Genomic DNA, 17,794 nt, shown 5'->3' on the forward strand with positions numbered 1-17,794 from the left:
ATATGCTAACCTTTTATGTAAATTGTTTTACAAAAACAGGTTATAATGATAAAACAAATTACAAATCGAATGATGATATCTTAACTCGATAAGATGAATTCTTATTGGAAAAGGTATAGATAAATGAAAAGTACCTTTTTGACCTCACCATAGATATGCGACCCCTAGAAAACGGTTTCTGGCTACGCCTCTGCATTTAGTTGGCTTCCCGCAGCAACATCAAACAACCACAGATAGCATTTACTGCCCATCTGACATAATCTTTGGGTTAAACATTTCCCCAGCCAGTTGACTGGCTTCCATCTCACCTCCATCTTCATTTCACCAGAGACTTTCCACCAGAACGGTCATGAGTCAAGGAATCATCAGCCAGGAGGTAAACGGTCGCCAGGAGGAAGGACGGCGACGTAGAGTTGCGGTCGTGGGAGCGGGTTTGGTAAGTCTGATATAACTAGAAGTGAAAATAGACAATGAATTTAAAGTCATATATACAAAGACAATAAAATCCAGATCTAAAAAAAAAAAAACAAAACTATTCACAGCATAATTTACAAAGTGTGTCTTGCAGTTCCAATGTCAATTTTATAAATGTACTCGAAACATTTTGAAGTTCGACCTGATAAAATAAAAACTTTGGAATGTGCGTTCAGTGCTTACAAAAATTACTTTCTTGATCAGTTTATAAAACGCCATATTAATTTTAAAATTTCTTACCTACTTTATTATTTATATGCTACTCCATATTTGTGTGCACCCACTCATAACTATGTATTTCTTATCTTTAGCACTTCTTAATCCCTGCTTCAAGATATAACTTTCTTATCAAGCGAAAGTAGTGAGCTAAAACTATTTCTCTTAATCTCCTTCTCTAAAGATGGGTTCACTGAACTTTCCAATGTGCGTTCAGTGCTTACAAACAATTCTTGTTTGAACAGTTTTTATAAACATTTTTCTGATACTTTCACATATATTTTTTTAAAACTTTCTTACCCACATTAATAATTTTATGCCACTCTATTTTTGTATGAGTTGCCTTATCTTTAGGACTTCTTAATCCCTGCTTCCAGACAAAACTTTCTTATCAAGCCAAAACAGTGAGCTAAAACTATTTCTTATAATCTCTTTCTCCAAAGGTGGGTTCACTGGCGGCCTTGAATTTCGCGCGCATGGGCAACCACGTGGATTTGTACGAATACCGGGAGGATATCCGTCAGGCTGCGGTGGTCCAGGGTAGGAGTATTAACCTGGCTCTTTCGCAGAGGGGCCGCAAGGCCCTGGCTGCCGTGGGTCTGGAGGAAAAGATCCTGGCCACCGCCATACCCATGAGGGGTAGAATGCTGCACGATGTCCGGGGAAACACCAGTGTGGTCCTATACGATCCTTGCACCAAACAATGTTTGTATTCCGTGGGTCGCCGCCAGCTTAACGAAGTTCTTCTGGATGCTTGTGATAAGTTTCCCAATATCCACTGCCACTTCGAGCACAAATTGACGAGTGCCAAGCTGAGAGAGGGTTCCATGGAGTTCCGGAATGCCAACGAGGATGTTATAGCTGCCCAGGCAGATCTTATAGTGGGCTGCGATGGGGCCTTCAGTAGTGTGCGCCAGCAATTGGTTCGTTTGCCGGGTTTTAATTACTCCCAGGAGTATATAGAAACGGGTTACTTGGAGCTTTGTATACCCTCGAAATCGGGTGATTTCCAGATGCCTGCCAACTACCTGCACATCTGGCCGCGTAATTCCTTTATGATGATCGCCTTGCCGAACCAGGATAAGTCGTTCACGGTCACGCTTTCCATGCCTTTTGAGGTCTTTGCAAAGATTAAAAATCAAAATGATCTACTGGATTTCTTTCGCCTGAACTTTCCCGATGCACTGCCACTGATTGGAGAGCAACAACTTGTTAAGGACTTTTTTAAAACCCGACCACAGCATTTGGTGTCCATCAAGTGTAGGCCCTATCATTATGCGGATAAGGCCTTAATACTGGGCGATGCCGCCCATGCCATGGTTCCGTATTATGGCCAGGGAATGAATGCTGGGATGGAGGATGTTACGCTGTTGACCGGAATTTTGGCCAAGCAGTTGCCGCTGGACGAGGCTTTGGCCCAGTTCACCGAGTCCCGCTGGCAGGATGCCTTTGCCATTTGCGATCTGGCTATGTACAACTATGTGGAGGTGGGTTTTGGAATTATCAGTTATTTAGTACTCGGTTGTTCTATTATATGCTTACATTTTTTCCAGATGCGCGACTTGACCAAACGCTGGTCCTTTAAGCTCCGAAAATGGCTGGACACTCTGCTTTTCCGTTTGTTCCCGGGCTGGATTCCGCTCTATAATAGCGTGTCCTTTTCCAGTATGCCCTATAGCCAGTGCATTGCCAATAGGAAGTGGCAGGATCAGCTGCTAAAACGTGTTTCAGGCGCCACTTTATTGGCAGTGGTTCTGGCAGGAGGAGCCTTATATACACAACGTTTTTTATGAAATAAATGCAAATATCTTTAAGAAATTTATTAACTAATTTAAATGTTCCTACTTTCGGTAAAAATTTAAACGAGAAACACCCCAATAATTCAAAAATATTATTAACTAATCACATTTTAACCTACTAAATGTAATCATCTACAGTAAGTCAAAAGAAATGTCAAATGTGTAGATACAAATGCTGCCAATAAAATATATTTTTACATTTACACCCACATATTTTGTATCTATTAAATGCTCGACCTTTCGTGTATTAAAAATAAAAATTGGTTGTGAAACATCAAAATATATCGTTTTTTTATTACTTTCACAACAAGTACATATTAAGCTTTATGTTTGGTATTTTAACATTAAAAAATATAGAGAACCGAAAGGAAATGTGTTTGTTTATTCAAAATTTCCTCATACAGAAAAAGCTCTCGTGGGTTTCCCCTTGTGATCGGAAATGTTTCAATGGAAAACTTTGTCAACGTGACTCATACCATAGACACGTACAATGTGCAAACTAAGTAATTTTAAAATTTATAAATGGCTTTATTTTATTTGCTTCGTAATTTGTGTGCATTATTTCAACAGAATTCAGATTATAAATGATTAATTTTAAGCGGGATTTTCTAGATAGGGAGCTTCAATAATAGTTTAAATAAATCGGTTAGACGAGCTTGATAACAAAATTGAACTGATAATATCTTACAGATTTAAGCTGAATTTTGAATTCTAAAAATATAGGTCTAAACAAAAATAAATGTTTCACAATTTGATTCCACTATTTCAAAACAAATTAATATATATTACATACATTACAAAAATGTAACTGATTAGCAATTGTTTACTGTGGATGCAGGCAGCAATTTAAAAATCTCATAAAACGGCTCAGCATAACAACTTGTTGTATTTAATTAGTTTCGTAATTTGCTGGCATTACCCTAAAATGCCTTAAAGGTAGTCAAGATTAGAAACGCTCAATTTGTTACGCCGTTTTGTAGATTGGCGCCACCTTCAATCAGGAATCAAATTGGTTGATGGAACTGAAAAACGCAAAAAAAACTGATAAACTATTGTTTACTGTGGATTCACGCAGGTCTTATAAATAGGTACACATGCCCGATGTCGTTTGTTGGCAAAATAATTGAAATTTCTTATTGGCCGCGTGGCTACTACGCATCGAATTTGGTCTATAGGGAATGGGGACTATCATCAACCGGTGGATGTGTGGATATTTTTGGGTTTGTTTTGTCGCTTTGGCTATTGAAGCGGCGACAGCCAAAAATACCCCCTGACAATGTGATTTTTAGCTATTTCCACGATTATTTCTAGTCGCAGTTTTGCAGCCTTGGTCACGTGATCGTGATCGTGAACCCCGAGCATCCGGCAGATGCATTTGTTTTTTTTGGTTAGCCCTCTAAAGGATCAATGGGGCGTATACCCTATATAGAGCCAATAATTCATATGTATGCATAAATGGTAATAACCCGCTGATCGGTAAGCTTTTTTAGGTGTGACAGAGAGGGGCGGGGGAGAAAGCTTTCAATTAATTAGCATTCGGTTGCCACCCCAACCCTCTCGCTCTTTCACACCCCATCCCCTCCAACCACTACACCTCTGTGGGGAAAAGCAGAGAGCGATAAAGAGAGCACAAGGTCGGCGCTTTCTCAATTTTGAAACGCCAACGCCGGCCGGTATTTAAATATTACAACAATGCTGATCGTACGAAGCTTTCTCTCTCTCTCTCTCTCTGGCCTGCCTACCACCCCCTTCTAGCTCCCTCTCTCTCTTAAATGCAGATAAATCAGCCAAAAACAAGGCTTTAAAAGTGAAAATTTAAAAAAAACAATAGCTTCAAGGCATTTCTTGACCTACTACTAAAAAGCTCCAAAAGCTTTGTCTAACCATGGTAAAAAAAGACATGGAGATTAGGAGGGGAAGAGCGTATGATAGCGATAGAAAGAGAGGGAGACAGTGCTCATTTCCGACTTAATTGTTGTTGCTAATTCCGTTTCGCGAACATTTCGTTGGCGCTCTCTAGAATCGTCGGCGCCTCCGCTTTGCTCCCACTAGCGACAGTGGAGCTTCGACGAAAAACTCACGGCAACCGTTATTTTGTGAGTGATGCCAATAACTCCAAGTCAAAAGTTTGTAACCATCTCTAAGTAATAGATAAATAACTAAAACCACACTATCTACCAAAAAATAAGTTGGATGTAATGGGCTTTCGAGTTATAGATATAGATAATTTACGTGCATAAATAGTCTCTACTGCGACTATAATTAAATGTTTACTTCTTTAGTTAAAAGAGACTTGAAGTTGAAAAGGTTTTAGTTACTAAATTTTTACTGTAGCTTGGCAAAAAACAGTAGGTTTATTTTTTGGATAAACAATTACTGAATTTAAAACTTATATTATAGTCAGTTTTTAACCGTTAATGGAACGTTTTGAACATATACGAACATATGTATATTTTATTTCAATGAAAAAATCACAGGATGTCAATAAAAAATTACATACATATAAAGTTTATAAAAATTCAGTTAAAAATGTTTTTTTTTATAAGTAATAAATATTATTTCACTTACATTTCAATTTTTAAATTAAAAGTACTTTGTAGAATTCAAATTTTTAAATTTTTTCCTTTCTTTTATGTATCCTACAGAAGATCGGTTTAAGCAGGTCCCACTGTACCCTTTACCGCTGCCGCCGTCGCCGTTGTCGTCTTCGCTTGGCCGGCGGACCAGCGGGCCAGCGCCATCAGTTGCTCGTCACATGTTCAGCACTCAAGTCTCAAGTAGACCAAGAAAGAGCAGTACAGTGCCAACCGAAATCGAACGCCTAGACAGACAATCGAAGACAGCAACTCACTAACAGCTAGTCCAACCCACACTACTCCCCCGAAAACCGAATATAGCGCTATTTAGCCAGGTGCAAGTGCTACTTCTATCAGCCCTTTTTGCTGTCAAATCAAACCGAAAAACCGAAAACCACATTCTAGAAGCTTTTCGGCAAGCTTCCGCCAACTGATTGAAACGCGTGGTCCCCAAAAGCGAAGAAAATAAGGCAAAAAGCAAGCGAAAAAAGTGAAATTGAAATTCAAAATCAAAAATCGAAAAGTTTGGGAGTACGTACGCGTGTGTTTGTGTGTGAGTGAGTGTTCCGCAGTGTGTGTGTGAGAGATTGTGTGCAGTGCAACGGTATTTTTCGAAAACCAAAAGTAACGGTAATCGAGCAATCCGGGTGTCACTTGTCAGAATTCGATCAAAAAGAGAACCGAAAGTTTTGGTTTGTGTTACTTGGCCATAGTAATCCAAAATCAAAACCAAATACCGAATATACCGATCGCCATCCTGGCACGCCCGTTAAATTTTGTGTGAGGGCGATCTGCCAGCGGTTCGCCGGAACGTTCAACTCCACCCACACCCTGCTGCCCGTCGTCGATAGCATACCGATATCGATAGCCGTTGCCCGATCCCGATAGACCACGATAGCCGCTTGCTGTGATACAACTTTCCGATAGACAATTCAGCAATCCTTTGCGGCCATCCATCCCATCTCACTGAGCAGAAAACCAGCTCTTTTGAGTGGATTTTGGATTATCAGTGACTAGGCACGACCTGTCCGAGAATTATTCAGGTAAATATATGGACGCACACACAATCACCGTTATTGATCTCGCTTAATTAGTGGGGCTACGTGACTGCAGCGCAGATCGCAAATCGCATCGTGTCGCATGGTTTTGTGTTCTGCCTATAATGAAAAACAAACCAGAAATGCGGATAACGATCTAGGCACACACCATCCCGCCCTGAACCCATCGCCCCTCTTCGGTTCTCGGGTGGTCTTGGCATCTGGCATTTCCGGTTTCGCTATTTTTTGGCGGTGTAGAGATATGTAGATGAAAGCACCTTCAGATATTATTCAACCCAAGATCCTCCTCAGGTGGTTTTATCTTTTAAGAATAAAGTATTTTCAAATCATATTTAATTACATTTTTTCTAGAAGGATATACATACATATGTATTAAAAAAGTTATATAAATAGGAAAATCTAGGATTGATACTAAATTTACATTATTTTTATTATTACTTTTATTATTTTTTTAATATTGTATTTATGTTTTTGTTGATTCAGAATCTTTGGAAAATTCCAAAGAATATCTTTAGCTTTGGGAATTACTAAACAAAAATGATATCCCTTCTCTTTAATTGATACTAAAATCACTGACATTAAATTATTTTTATTATCTTTTCAATATTGTGTTCATGTTTTTATTGATCATAATGGAATCTTCATGATATTCTAAAGAATAACTTTAGCTTTTGGAATTAAAAAACTCTATAAGCATAAGTTCAATGATAAATCAATTTAACGCGCGTGGGGATACCCAAATTATTTTAGTATTCGTTTTACACATAAACTAATACGTTTGCTCGTTAGGAATGTATAATTACCTCTGGTCTTACACTCATCCATCATTTTTGGGTTCAAGAACGGTTAGTGTTCGACAATTCTGGAAAAGCAATTAGCTCATTGGAAACAGGAGATGTTTTGAATTTCTCCCATTTGTGCGATTGAGTCATAAAGTCTGGTAAACACGAATAAAATTCGCAGGGGAATTGTTTAATTTTGTCGGGGTTTACTTTATTTCTTATACCCTTGCACAGGGTACTGTAGTTTTGATCGGGAATTTATAATATTGCGATTGCATTTGATTTGAATTGGATTTTATTTAAATTAATGATTTCTCAAATTTATCCGATATATGTACATTATCCAATACGGTTATTTTTTAGGTGATATAAAGCAATATATTACAAATTGTTGGGATATTTTTGAATCTTTTCTATTAAGATCAAGGGTATATAAACTCCGGTTTGCCGAAACTAATGTTTTTGGTTTCGTTTTGACGTTATATCAAATGCAGCGAGTCGAGTGCAGTAATAAAGAGTTTTAATGGGGGAATAAACGTAGGCAGTTTTACGGGAGTCAGTAATATTGATATTGTGGTCAGATTACTGATCACACATTAATTCGTTGGAGGCGTTAGGGAAGAGAAGGGTAAGGGAAAATAAAATAAAACATTCCGATACGAAAACTTACATCATCATACTGGGGGATAGAAAGAGAGGGTGGGAGAGAAAGAGGGAGAACGCGCCCGCCAAATGGCAAGCATTTACATACATACCAACACACATTCATACATATATGTATGTATTAAAACATACGATATATTTCGGCGTTTTTGTTTTTGTTTTTCGATGGACGCAAAAAATAAGTAATACAAATTGCGCGTTTGAAAATGGTGGGGACTTTTTATACATCTACTAGCTCCTTAGGCAGTTAATCAACGCAAAAATAAAGTGATAAAAAGTCAGCGAAGGGGGAGATGCGAGAAAAAGGGGAATATGCTTTATAAAAATATACCCACGGCATTTAGAACACATAAACAAAAGTCCCTAAAGGAATGCCGAAAACAATTATTCGACAAAGCAAATAACCAATAACTAATTCTGTTTCCTTATTCTATTTGCTCTCTTTACATGTTCTCCCTGCATTATCTTGCGGTAAATATGAAATGGCAACCAAAAGGGGTAGCAAACGCGAAGAACAGCAATATCGCCGAAAGACAAAAAGACGCAGTTGAGAAAAAGTGTTAGCAAGTGGGAAACAACATTAATGAATTTCGTGATTAAAAACATTTCAAAAGGTGTACAACAAAAGCTCATTTAAAATATAAAAATAAAAAGAACGCAAGCGAAATATACAAAATATAAAATCGCGGCGCGCCAACAACAAAACGTGGCACAAACTGAAAACACAAAACAAAAAGCTCAACGAAAACGAGAGCGAATGCGAATGCGCGCGCGCGAGTGAGATAGCAGTTAACTAGAGAGTGAGAGAGAGCGCGTAAAGAAGAGCGGTAAGCGAGAGAGAGAGAGCGACAACAACAAAACACAAGCGCAAGCAGAAGCCAAAAGCCAATTGCGCACAGAACGTAGAAGAAGAGAGAACTAACGGAACTTTAAAAGCGCAGCACGGATAACGGTTTAAAAGGGCCAACACCAAGAACCGAAACAGAGAGGCATCGAAAATGGTAAACAAGGTGAATACCAAGAAGGCGGACAAGGACAAGGAGAGGCAGCGAGAGGCAATGTTGCCGGCGGCGGGCAACAACAGCAGCAACATTGAGAACAGCAGCAACCTTAGCAACATAAACAACAGTCAGAAACCCATTAACAAAACAGTAAATAACAAAGGTCAAAATGCCAAGTCAAATGGCAGCAACAAAAAGAATGCAGGCAAAGGACAACAGCAGCAGCAACAACAACAGCAGCAGCCGCAGCAGCAACAGCAACGCAGCAAAAAAGCCAAGCCACAGCGACAACAGATTTTCCTGCAATCGCTGCCACGCGACAGCAGCAACTACAGGAGCAACACTTACAGGAGCAACATCGTATTAAGTAGCAACATTAGCAGCAACAGTAGCAACAGCAGCAACAAAAGTAGTGGCAATAACAGTAGCAACAGTAACAGTAGCAACATTAGTAGCAACATCTTGGACACACCGGCAACATTGGACAGTACAGTGGGCAAAATAAACCCAGCTGAACTTCTAACAGCCGCCTTGGCTGTGCCCTGTGCCAAATGCTCTAAGCCATCGATGATCTCCAGTCTGACCACCGCTGTGACCACCTCCACATCCTCCGTCTCCACCTCCTCCGCCTCCACATCCTCCGTTTCCGCCTCCTCCTCGTCGTCGTCGTCAACCAGTTCCGGATCGGAGACCGCCAGCAACTACAGCGATCTTAACTATCCGGAACCGGTTGCCTACTCCGGCAAGCAGTATCGCAAATCCAAATCCTACATGGGTGCTTCCCAGTACAATGGCTCATCAAATACCTATCAATCGGGTCGGGGGCCCAATACCGCTGGCGGTGGTGGTGGCAATCATGGCAACCATGTGGCCTACAGACGCTCCCATAGCGATCGACGCAACTCGTTCGATCGGACCTTCGCGGAAAGGAATCGCGACTTTGTGCCCATTGTGCCGCCATCGCGTCCGGTTCTGTCGTCATCCAACATCGCCGGTGTCATGGCCAGTTCAACCAAGCTGACGATCATAGAGCGGTTCGGCAAAGGTCGTGTCGCGTATCCCATAATGCAGGTGAGTCCGAGATATCTGATCTTTTATAGAAAATATTGTATATCTTAGGGTTGGGATTGTATTTAGTTTAGATAGTTTGTTTTTAGGACAACTGAGTCCGAAAACCTCTATTAAATGTACATATATCTTCGAGAACTTACCTAAGCTCGAAAATACCATAACAAAAGGGCCATAACATTTACAAAACAGTTCTCTAAACATCTGACTCAAAGGGCACATAACAGCTGGCCCAGAAAAAACCACCATCTGTAATCAATGTGTAATTCTTGCCCCAAGATTACAGTACAGTGCACTTCTTTAACATATATATTGATTTTTTCACATAATCTTATAGTGGGGAATCACCAATTATGACTCATTACGATAATGACGCCGATTCAAACTTCCGATTTCGTTTTTTTTCTTAATTTCCAAGGTTCTTGTAAAATTTTATAAGAATTTCTTTGTATGTTGATAAATTTCTTATATACGGTTTGACGTCATAACTTATGTTTCTGCTTAAAAAATAAACCAATGTTAGCTACGAATTGTACATTTCCCAGCTTAAGTTTTGCATTGTTTATTTTTCACTTAAGAATAATAAGGTCTCTGTCCTGACTTGAATTGGCTATAATCTGAAATGATTCAACCTTAAAAATTTAACATAAATTAAGTAATTGAAAGGCTTGACTTAACGTACTATAATTTTTAAAGAAGAATGCTTGGAATTTCGCAATGATAAATTTATTAAAATTTGCTAAGTGCCACCTCGCCTTGAAAATAGTTTTGTAAATTGTGTAAATGATGAGCATAAATAGATACTTTTAAGTTAATGTGCTATATAACACTATATTCAAGATCATTTTGGTTTTAGGATTGGAAAAAAGGTTTGCTGTTGATAGGTTTTTATGACTTATAAACGCAGTGTTATAACTAACAAAGTAGTAAAACTTTCGTAACTTTCCATTAGTTGAGAAGTTCGAGAAGTTTGCTTTCTAATCAGCTTCAGAAGCTACCGAAGGAAGCAGCCATAATTAATGGCACACAAACAAGAGGTGGTGATAAGAAAAAAAAGAGCCCCTGAAAGGCGAGAAAGCGAGGGCTGCTTACTCATCTATATATTTTTGATAAGCTGATTTCGTTTCGGGAGTCGCAGAATGGAGCGCAAAACTATATAGTACACAACTCGAAAAAAAACAATCTAATACTTTTCTCCGCACTGATTTCTGGGCTTTTTTTTTTGCAATTGTTTTGCCATTTGTTATCTCTTCCCTTTGTATATGTCCATATATATTATTTTTTTTTTGTTATTTACGGTTATGCACTTGGGACGAAATATTACGTATACGCCCTGGCTGACAGCGGGCAATTTGTCGCCACCGATTTTGTGCAATCGAGAGAGACAAATGTGATGCTAATATACGGAAATACTGATGTCTCGCCTTGAATCTCCGTCACTCTTAATAGCTGCTTAGTATATGTATGTATGTATATATTCCGGCCCAACAACTCGAGATCATCCCAAACAATATGGTAACCGAAAAAAAAAATCTGCCTGAAGTTCGAGTCTCAGGTATTTTATGCAAATTTCCCGCTGACGTCTCTGAGATTTTGAGTTTGATTTTATTGTGGAAAAAATCAACTGAAAGTGGTTTGATTAGCATGTGCCGCGGCACTTAGCTAGTTACCAAAACTAGTTCTAAAATCAGGCAAAAAACAAGACAAACTGATGCGAAAAGTGAAACTTGTTTGCTATACATTGCTAAAAAAATGAAATGGTTGCCTAGGGCTGTTTTAGAAAGCTCACTCTGAAATGAAGACAAAGGTACTCATTTAGAAGATTTTGAAGATATAAAAGGTCCATAAAATTTCTCAATTACCGGCATTTGTTGGCAAAGTTGCCTTCCTTTTGGGTCGCCTTACCAACTGTTTCAACAATTTGCTTAGCCTTAGCATTGGCTTTGCTGGCCTTCAAATAGTAAAAACAAAAACTAGACGAAAACATTGAAACATTTTCAGAAAAACAATCGGAACACACAATTTCTAATGAATCATTAGAATTAGATATCTCACCCGCTTGTTGATGTTTACGCTTTTGGGGCCCAGACATACATAAATTCGCCCCACGTGAATTTCGATGCCCAGGCACAGTGGGCCAGGTTGTGTCGACGGCTGGTGAAATGGTTTTGGCTTGGAAACAAGTATTTCCACACGTGGCCAACACTTGGACAACGGAAGGGGCCCCATTGATAAGATAGTGTGTGGAACTTGTCATAACGAAAGCTTTATTAATATGCAATCTACTAACAATGGGTAGTCTATTCTCCATAACTGAGAATCTTAGGAAAGTTATATATTAAATTATTAACATTATAGGTGGCAATCATTTATGGTATGCAATATTATAATCTTTTGAGCTTGTGGTAACTCCCAAAAACTAATTTAAAACCAGAAACTGACCTTTAATTCAACTGTAAAGGCTATCCACCCTTGTTTAAGAAGAAGCAACTTAAACTCGTTTTATTCACAACAGAGAGTAGAAAAACAGGTATTTAATCAATTTTGAAACTAGAGATAAAGATTAAAGCTCCTTAAACTTGACAGTGTTATCTAGTTTAATCAAAAACTCACATTTTAATTAAAGTAAAAGTGGTCGAGTTTATTTTCGGATAAAGCTTTCGCCCCAAGGCAAGATGCCAATTTGATAATATTATCACATAATAGCAATTATCACCCAGAGATATCGCAAAAGTCAAGTTATCGCAGGAAGTTCAGAACTAAAGACAGTTGCTTATCAAATATTATGATGGAACCATGATAACATATAGGTATCTTACAAAATATATGTTTATTGCCCATAAACATTTACATTTCGAAATGTTTTTTAAACGGTTTTAGGATATTTTTACATCTCACATATTTAACGTGCAATTTAGGAAGTCAAATTGATCGATTTACATTTTCGAAACGCATATAAAGCAAGTACTCAACTCAACATGTGTTTCCCGTGACGGGGGATTTCCATACTTGATTTGAATCTCGTCAAAGATTCGCAAACATTCTGAAGCTTATCAGGCAGGGCGATTGTACGAGCACACATGTGTATGTAGGTTTATATATTGAAATGTATCAACTCTTCTGCTTACGTCAAGCCTCACTTGATTCTGTTTGTGAATGCGAGTGTGTTATATGGACAGGTGGAAATGTTTACAAAGAACCGTCTGAGTTACGAACTTTCTATTGGAGCAGGGGCAGCTGATATAACTCTTCCCCCTTTGCAGATAGCTTTTCCATTCGATTATTTATTTACCCATCAAGATGGTAAATATATTCAATAAATATGTACATATGCATATATCGGTAGATCTATAGCGTGCAAAGCATTTTCAATTTTTTTTTTCTTAATTATTATATTTTTTTCTATTATTATTTGAGTCAGTAAATATTACGCTACCAAATTGCATATTGTTTTCGCGAATTGCCACAGCTGTGTGTGGCCAACTTTTGCTTCAGTTGGTTTCAACCAACTCAACTGCGTAGTAAAAATCATTTACAAATATGATTTTGTTGGCAAAAAAGCCCGTGGAGAGCGGGCCAAAAACTGCAGTTGTGTGCGCGATTCTTTTGATTATGGAAATCGGTGCAGAACAAATTAGGTATAAAAAGAAATGGATTGTCAGCGGGGTTCCTATCACGTGTGCTTGAGATTCTACACGCTTATCGGGGCTGCCAAAAAGCGTGCAAAATATAATAAATTCTATGGCGTTGGCTATAAAGAAAAGAGCAACTCAGCGGCGTGGCTAGAAAGTTTCATGACTATACAATTTCCAGATTTATCATACACACTCCATATAGATGAAACCTCAGGCGATATAGCGATTCTTTTATGAGCTACGCCTAGAAAGCGTTTGGGAATTATAGAACGAACTGTTTTTAAGCCCAGCCTGAAAATAGGCAACATGAACTAGGTTTTTATGAATAATTTTCATTACACGAAAGTAAAATCCATGTAGAGACTACTTCTTAAAGAGAAAGAAGATCTTGGTGCCACCAGATCGTGAAAAATATGACTCATCTATAGAAGAGGAAGAACACATGGCGCCTTGATTCAAAAATATTGAACTTTTTTTTTAGTTTTATAAAAGGGACAAAACAGAAAAGAACAGATAATATAAAAAATAGGAGAAGAGAAGTTCGAAAACAATTTTTAAAAGATCAACGGATCATTTGCCTCTGCAAAACAGGACCCAAGGATGGGCAATTTAAAATCGTGAAAGATGCCTAATTAATCGTTAAGCAAATAAATTCTTCACCTAGTTCTAGATTTTTGTATGATTTGTTTGCCATTAAAAAAATGATACAATTGTTTATAACTTTATTAAGCTATCTGTTACTATATTATATTAAAATAAACGCATAACTTCAACTTCATTTAAATTTAGGTTGGTAGTATGTATGATTACAAAGTTTGGAAAGTTTAGAAATAATATAAAACTCCATTAAAATAATTGATACAACTTACAAAATGAAACACGTGTTTTCAAATTATATAGGTCTGCAAAAAAAAGATTGTGAAGCCCCTGCTAGCATACACATTTTGTAAAGCCAATGTCTGTATGTGAATGTGAAAATCTTTTCGGGATTAATAAACCTCATAAAGAGGGTAATGACAGCAGGCCAGTATTTTAGCGAGGGCGTTGAAAGGTAGACCCAATTCCACTCCACGAGAGTTCTTTGTGGCCATGTGCGCTAATTAGGGAAGACAATGGACCCTGTAATTAGGGGAGACACCCGATAATGCCTCGGGTATAATGCCTGGCGCCTGCGAAATCAGAGGCGACGACAATCGCCGGGCAGAGGCAAAGTCTGTTGGGATGACGATGACCCCCAAACCTGACATCATAGCGCATATCTATGAGGAATTCGTGTACCTATGTTCATATATATATATACACGGATTCTTTTCTGTGGCAGCATATTAATAGGTTGTTGAGTAAAAGTAATAACAAAACCATCGATAAGAAGTGAAGAAATGCAGAGGAACTTGAAATGTTTGCGGTCACCACACAAACAAAATGCACATTCCCATTTATTTCTATATTTATTTATTTTTCGCTTTTGAGGTGCCTGTGCCTGCTGTTGCTGTCGCGATAAGAAACCGAGAAAAACAGAGAGAAAAACTCGAGCGGAGCGTAGAAAATACAGGTTCAATTCCAATGTTGATAAGGCTGAAATACAGACTCGGAATCGGAATATGGGGTGCTCGAGAGGCATTCCAATCAACGAAATTGTATTTATTTTTAAGGCACTCCAATACATTTCAGATTGCATTGATTCCTGATACCGCAGAGGGTCCACTTGACTTGTCGTAAAAGCAAATCCGACTACAATGTTTGGGCTTAGAGGTTGTAACCACACTGATAACCATGGCTCAAAAGTAGACATCGCCTGTCAGCGTTACGATCATCAATGAATCTTTGGAATAAGCAATAATATAGTGAGTGTACTTGATTTGACCGAAAGTTGGTTGAACCCAGGGGATGTCTAATCGAGCTTTGTAAACTCATTGGATTTCGTAACAATTTGATGTTTAAATAATGTGCTAAAAAGCAAAGGCCGATGTTGATTATTTTGTGTTGAATAGAAGTGATTGCTATTGTTTTCGCTTTTCCATTTTGGGGATAGCCCTAATTTGAAAGGGAGTTTTGTCATGTCTTTAAATAGAACACTCGAGATGGCGATAATAATATCTCATAACATATATACATACTTATGTATGTTTCTAACAGTCTATCAATCTTGGAATCTTAACATGCTCTTTTTTTTTGTTTGTAAAGAAACTTGGTTTATTATTTTACAAGTTGTCATGAAGATAAAATAATTTAAACTATTCTAAACAAACATTTAAAAAATTCTAAACAAGAATTAATAGATTTTTAACGAGCAGAGCGTATATTTAGTTTGATTCCAGCTTTTAAGCTTTCTTTGTGAAATGTTATTATCTGAAAGATATAATAGCACCTGTTAGGGTTCCCTTTAGGTCTTTGATGTTACTTTGCTGCCGTCTGTTTGCAACTTTGTAAGTTTCTGTGGACAAACAAACGCCAGAAATATACATACGAACATGTTAAGGCGAGTGTGTGCTTTGGATTGTGTACGTAAATTACTTGTTAGTCGCTGCCACTTGCATTCCTTTGTTGCAAATGCAACAAAATGCCTTGCAATGCATTCGCGTGCACCTTTCAAATTTTTTCAGCTTCGCCTAATCTCTGAGTTTGACTTGCAATCGGCATTTTGCCGCCGTTGTTGTAGTTGTTGTTGCAGTTTTGGCTTCGTGTTATTGTTATTGTTATACACTGCCAAAAGGTATTATAAATTTCTGCTTAGAAGTCTACAGTGCGCATAAAAAATCATTTACGACCCCATCAATCTTCCTAGTTGCCTTAAAAAGCGATTATTAGCTTTTTGCCATTTACTGGGTAACATCGCACTATTGGCTGTCAAAATAAGCTTGGAATATTTTGAAAGAAAAACCTTTTAAATAAATAATGAAAATACCTAGCTTGTTTTATCACAGCGGGTGTCAATTGAAGGATTGCAGACAAACTGCGGTTAAACGTTTAGTTTAAAGTACTGGTATAATTTATTTTCAATTATTTTGAAATACCAATTTCGTTAAATATTTTTATTGCCAATTTTTCATATTTTTACTAGTATTCACATTTCAAAATCCTTGAAAGAAGTGGTTTCAATTACAGGTTTTTAAAAAATAACTCTTAAAAATAGAGGTGGTCAAATATGATTAGTTTGTAACAAAGACCATTAATTGTTTGACATCAATTTAAGAAAATATTTGTAAATGGAGTGACAATAATTGGGAATTTATTTTGTATTTACAAATATAATCATATATATATTTACAATAAATCATAAAAAAATGCAATTCTAATAAAAATATTTTGATAACTATATAACAATTTCTTTATTTTTCTATCCGAAACATTACTGCTTGATAATAAAACCTATACAAATTCAGAGCATTCGATGGTCTTACTTATAGATGCCACTTTCGTAGGTGTATTCCAGTTGTATGTGTTTTTTTATTAGTGGCCTCCTCAATTTGGTATTTAAAAGACATTTAACATTTATGCTTGACTAACGCTTTATAGCCGGCTTCTCTGACATTTAAATCAGCTTCTGTAAACCGGGTGAGTTAGCTCGATGGGGAAATTAAAATCCTTTATACTATCGATTTCCATGGAACTTTTTCGGATCGATTCTGGTGGACAATAAACAACTTCTTCAGCTGATAATTATTGTGTAAATGTATTTCCCAGAAATAAAGCCTAGAAATAGGTTTTAAAGTTGCCAAATTGCTTTCTGATAAAAAATATAATTTATCTATTGTCTGTGTGCTTTTTTTGTGTGTCTGTGCGTGACACAAGTTACTTCCGGCAATTATCAACATTTTTGGGCTGTCTTCGTACTTTTGCTGTTCAAAATAATGAAAAGAACGCACACACACAAAATCTGTGGTAAGGTTAAATCAAATATTTCAACAATAATAAGTGGGTTGAGTCGGATTTAATGTGATTTTCGTAAAATGTTTTTGTTTACGCTTCAATGTGACTTGGCATAAAAAAAAAAATAAACGACCGAACTGTAGAAAATAATTCATACCAATTTTCCTATAATTATGACGAGGCAAAAATAAATTGTTTTGCCAAATTTGTACTACGAAATAATGAAACGAGTATTAAAATGGGGTCTAAAGGTGCCCCAATAAGAAGACAAAATGTTATATTTATTGGTATTCATTATAAATATGATAATTTATCATATGAAATTAAGGAGTTTGGAATGCTTAATAGAGCTATTTATTTGGTATTGGATAGACGAAATATCAAGATTGACTTTTTTTTTGATTATTATTTAAGGTGTTTATAAACGGTGGTAAATTGCTGGAAATTAGCTCATAAAATTTGAATTGTGTTATTAAAAGTGGGATAATTTGCTAGGATTTATTTTTAATTAAAAGTAGTTTAAGTTGACTTTCATATTTGATTTTCATTTAATCCATTTAATGGTTTTCTATTTGATCTATGAAGCTCAGAATTATTTTACACATTTTAAAATGTGTAGATCTATTTTAGGAAGCACTTATTGCGATCATCG

The 17,794-nt window shown here is 37.2% G+C and overlaps 2 protein-coding genes and 1 long non-coding RNA gene across 3 annotated transcripts in view; 2 read left to right on the plus strand and 1 right to left on the minus strand.

Moving 5' to 3' along the window:
• The first annotated feature begins 103 nt into the window (after positions 1-103).
• Positions 104-2,540, plus strand: cn (Kynurenine 3-monooxygenase cn). Its single transcript, XM_017073078.4, has 3 exons — positions 104-436; positions 1,134-2,177; positions 2,244-2,540. The coding sequence occupies exons 1-3, from the start codon at positions 350-352 to the stop codon at positions 2,481-2,483; spliced, it is 1,371 nt and encodes a 456-aa protein (XP_016928567.2). The 5' UTR covers positions 104-349; the 3' UTR covers positions 2,484-2,540.
• On the minus strand, positions 2,034-7,163 carry LOC118876949 (uncharacterized). The gene is made up of 3 exons (XR_011603653.1): positions 6,927-7,163; positions 2,233-2,458; positions 2,034-2,167 (listed from the first exon to the last, which is right to left on the minus strand). It is a non-coding gene; the product is annotated as an uncharacterized lncRNA (long non-coding RNA).
• LOC108009302 (terminal nucleotidyltransferase 5C) overlaps positions 5,239-17,794 on the plus strand; it is a 53,320-nt gene continuing 40,764 nt past the window's right edge. The window contains exons 1-2 of the mRNA XM_017073549.4: positions 5,239-6,108; positions 8,065-9,640. Of these exons, the coding sequence (XP_016929038.2) occupies positions 8,567-9,640 (1,074 nt within the window). The 5' untranslated portion in view covers positions 5,239-6,108; positions 8,065-8,566. The remainder of the gene's footprint in view (positions 6,109-8,064; positions 9,641-17,794) is intronic.

The sequence above is a fragment of the Drosophila suzukii genome, chromosome 2R, assembly GCF_043229965.1.
Source record: "Drosophila suzukii chromosome 2R, CBGP_Dsuzu_IsoJpt1.0, whole genome shotgun sequence".
Lineage (NCBI taxonomy): Eukaryota > Metazoa > Arthropoda > Insecta > Diptera > Drosophilidae > Drosophila > Drosophila suzukii.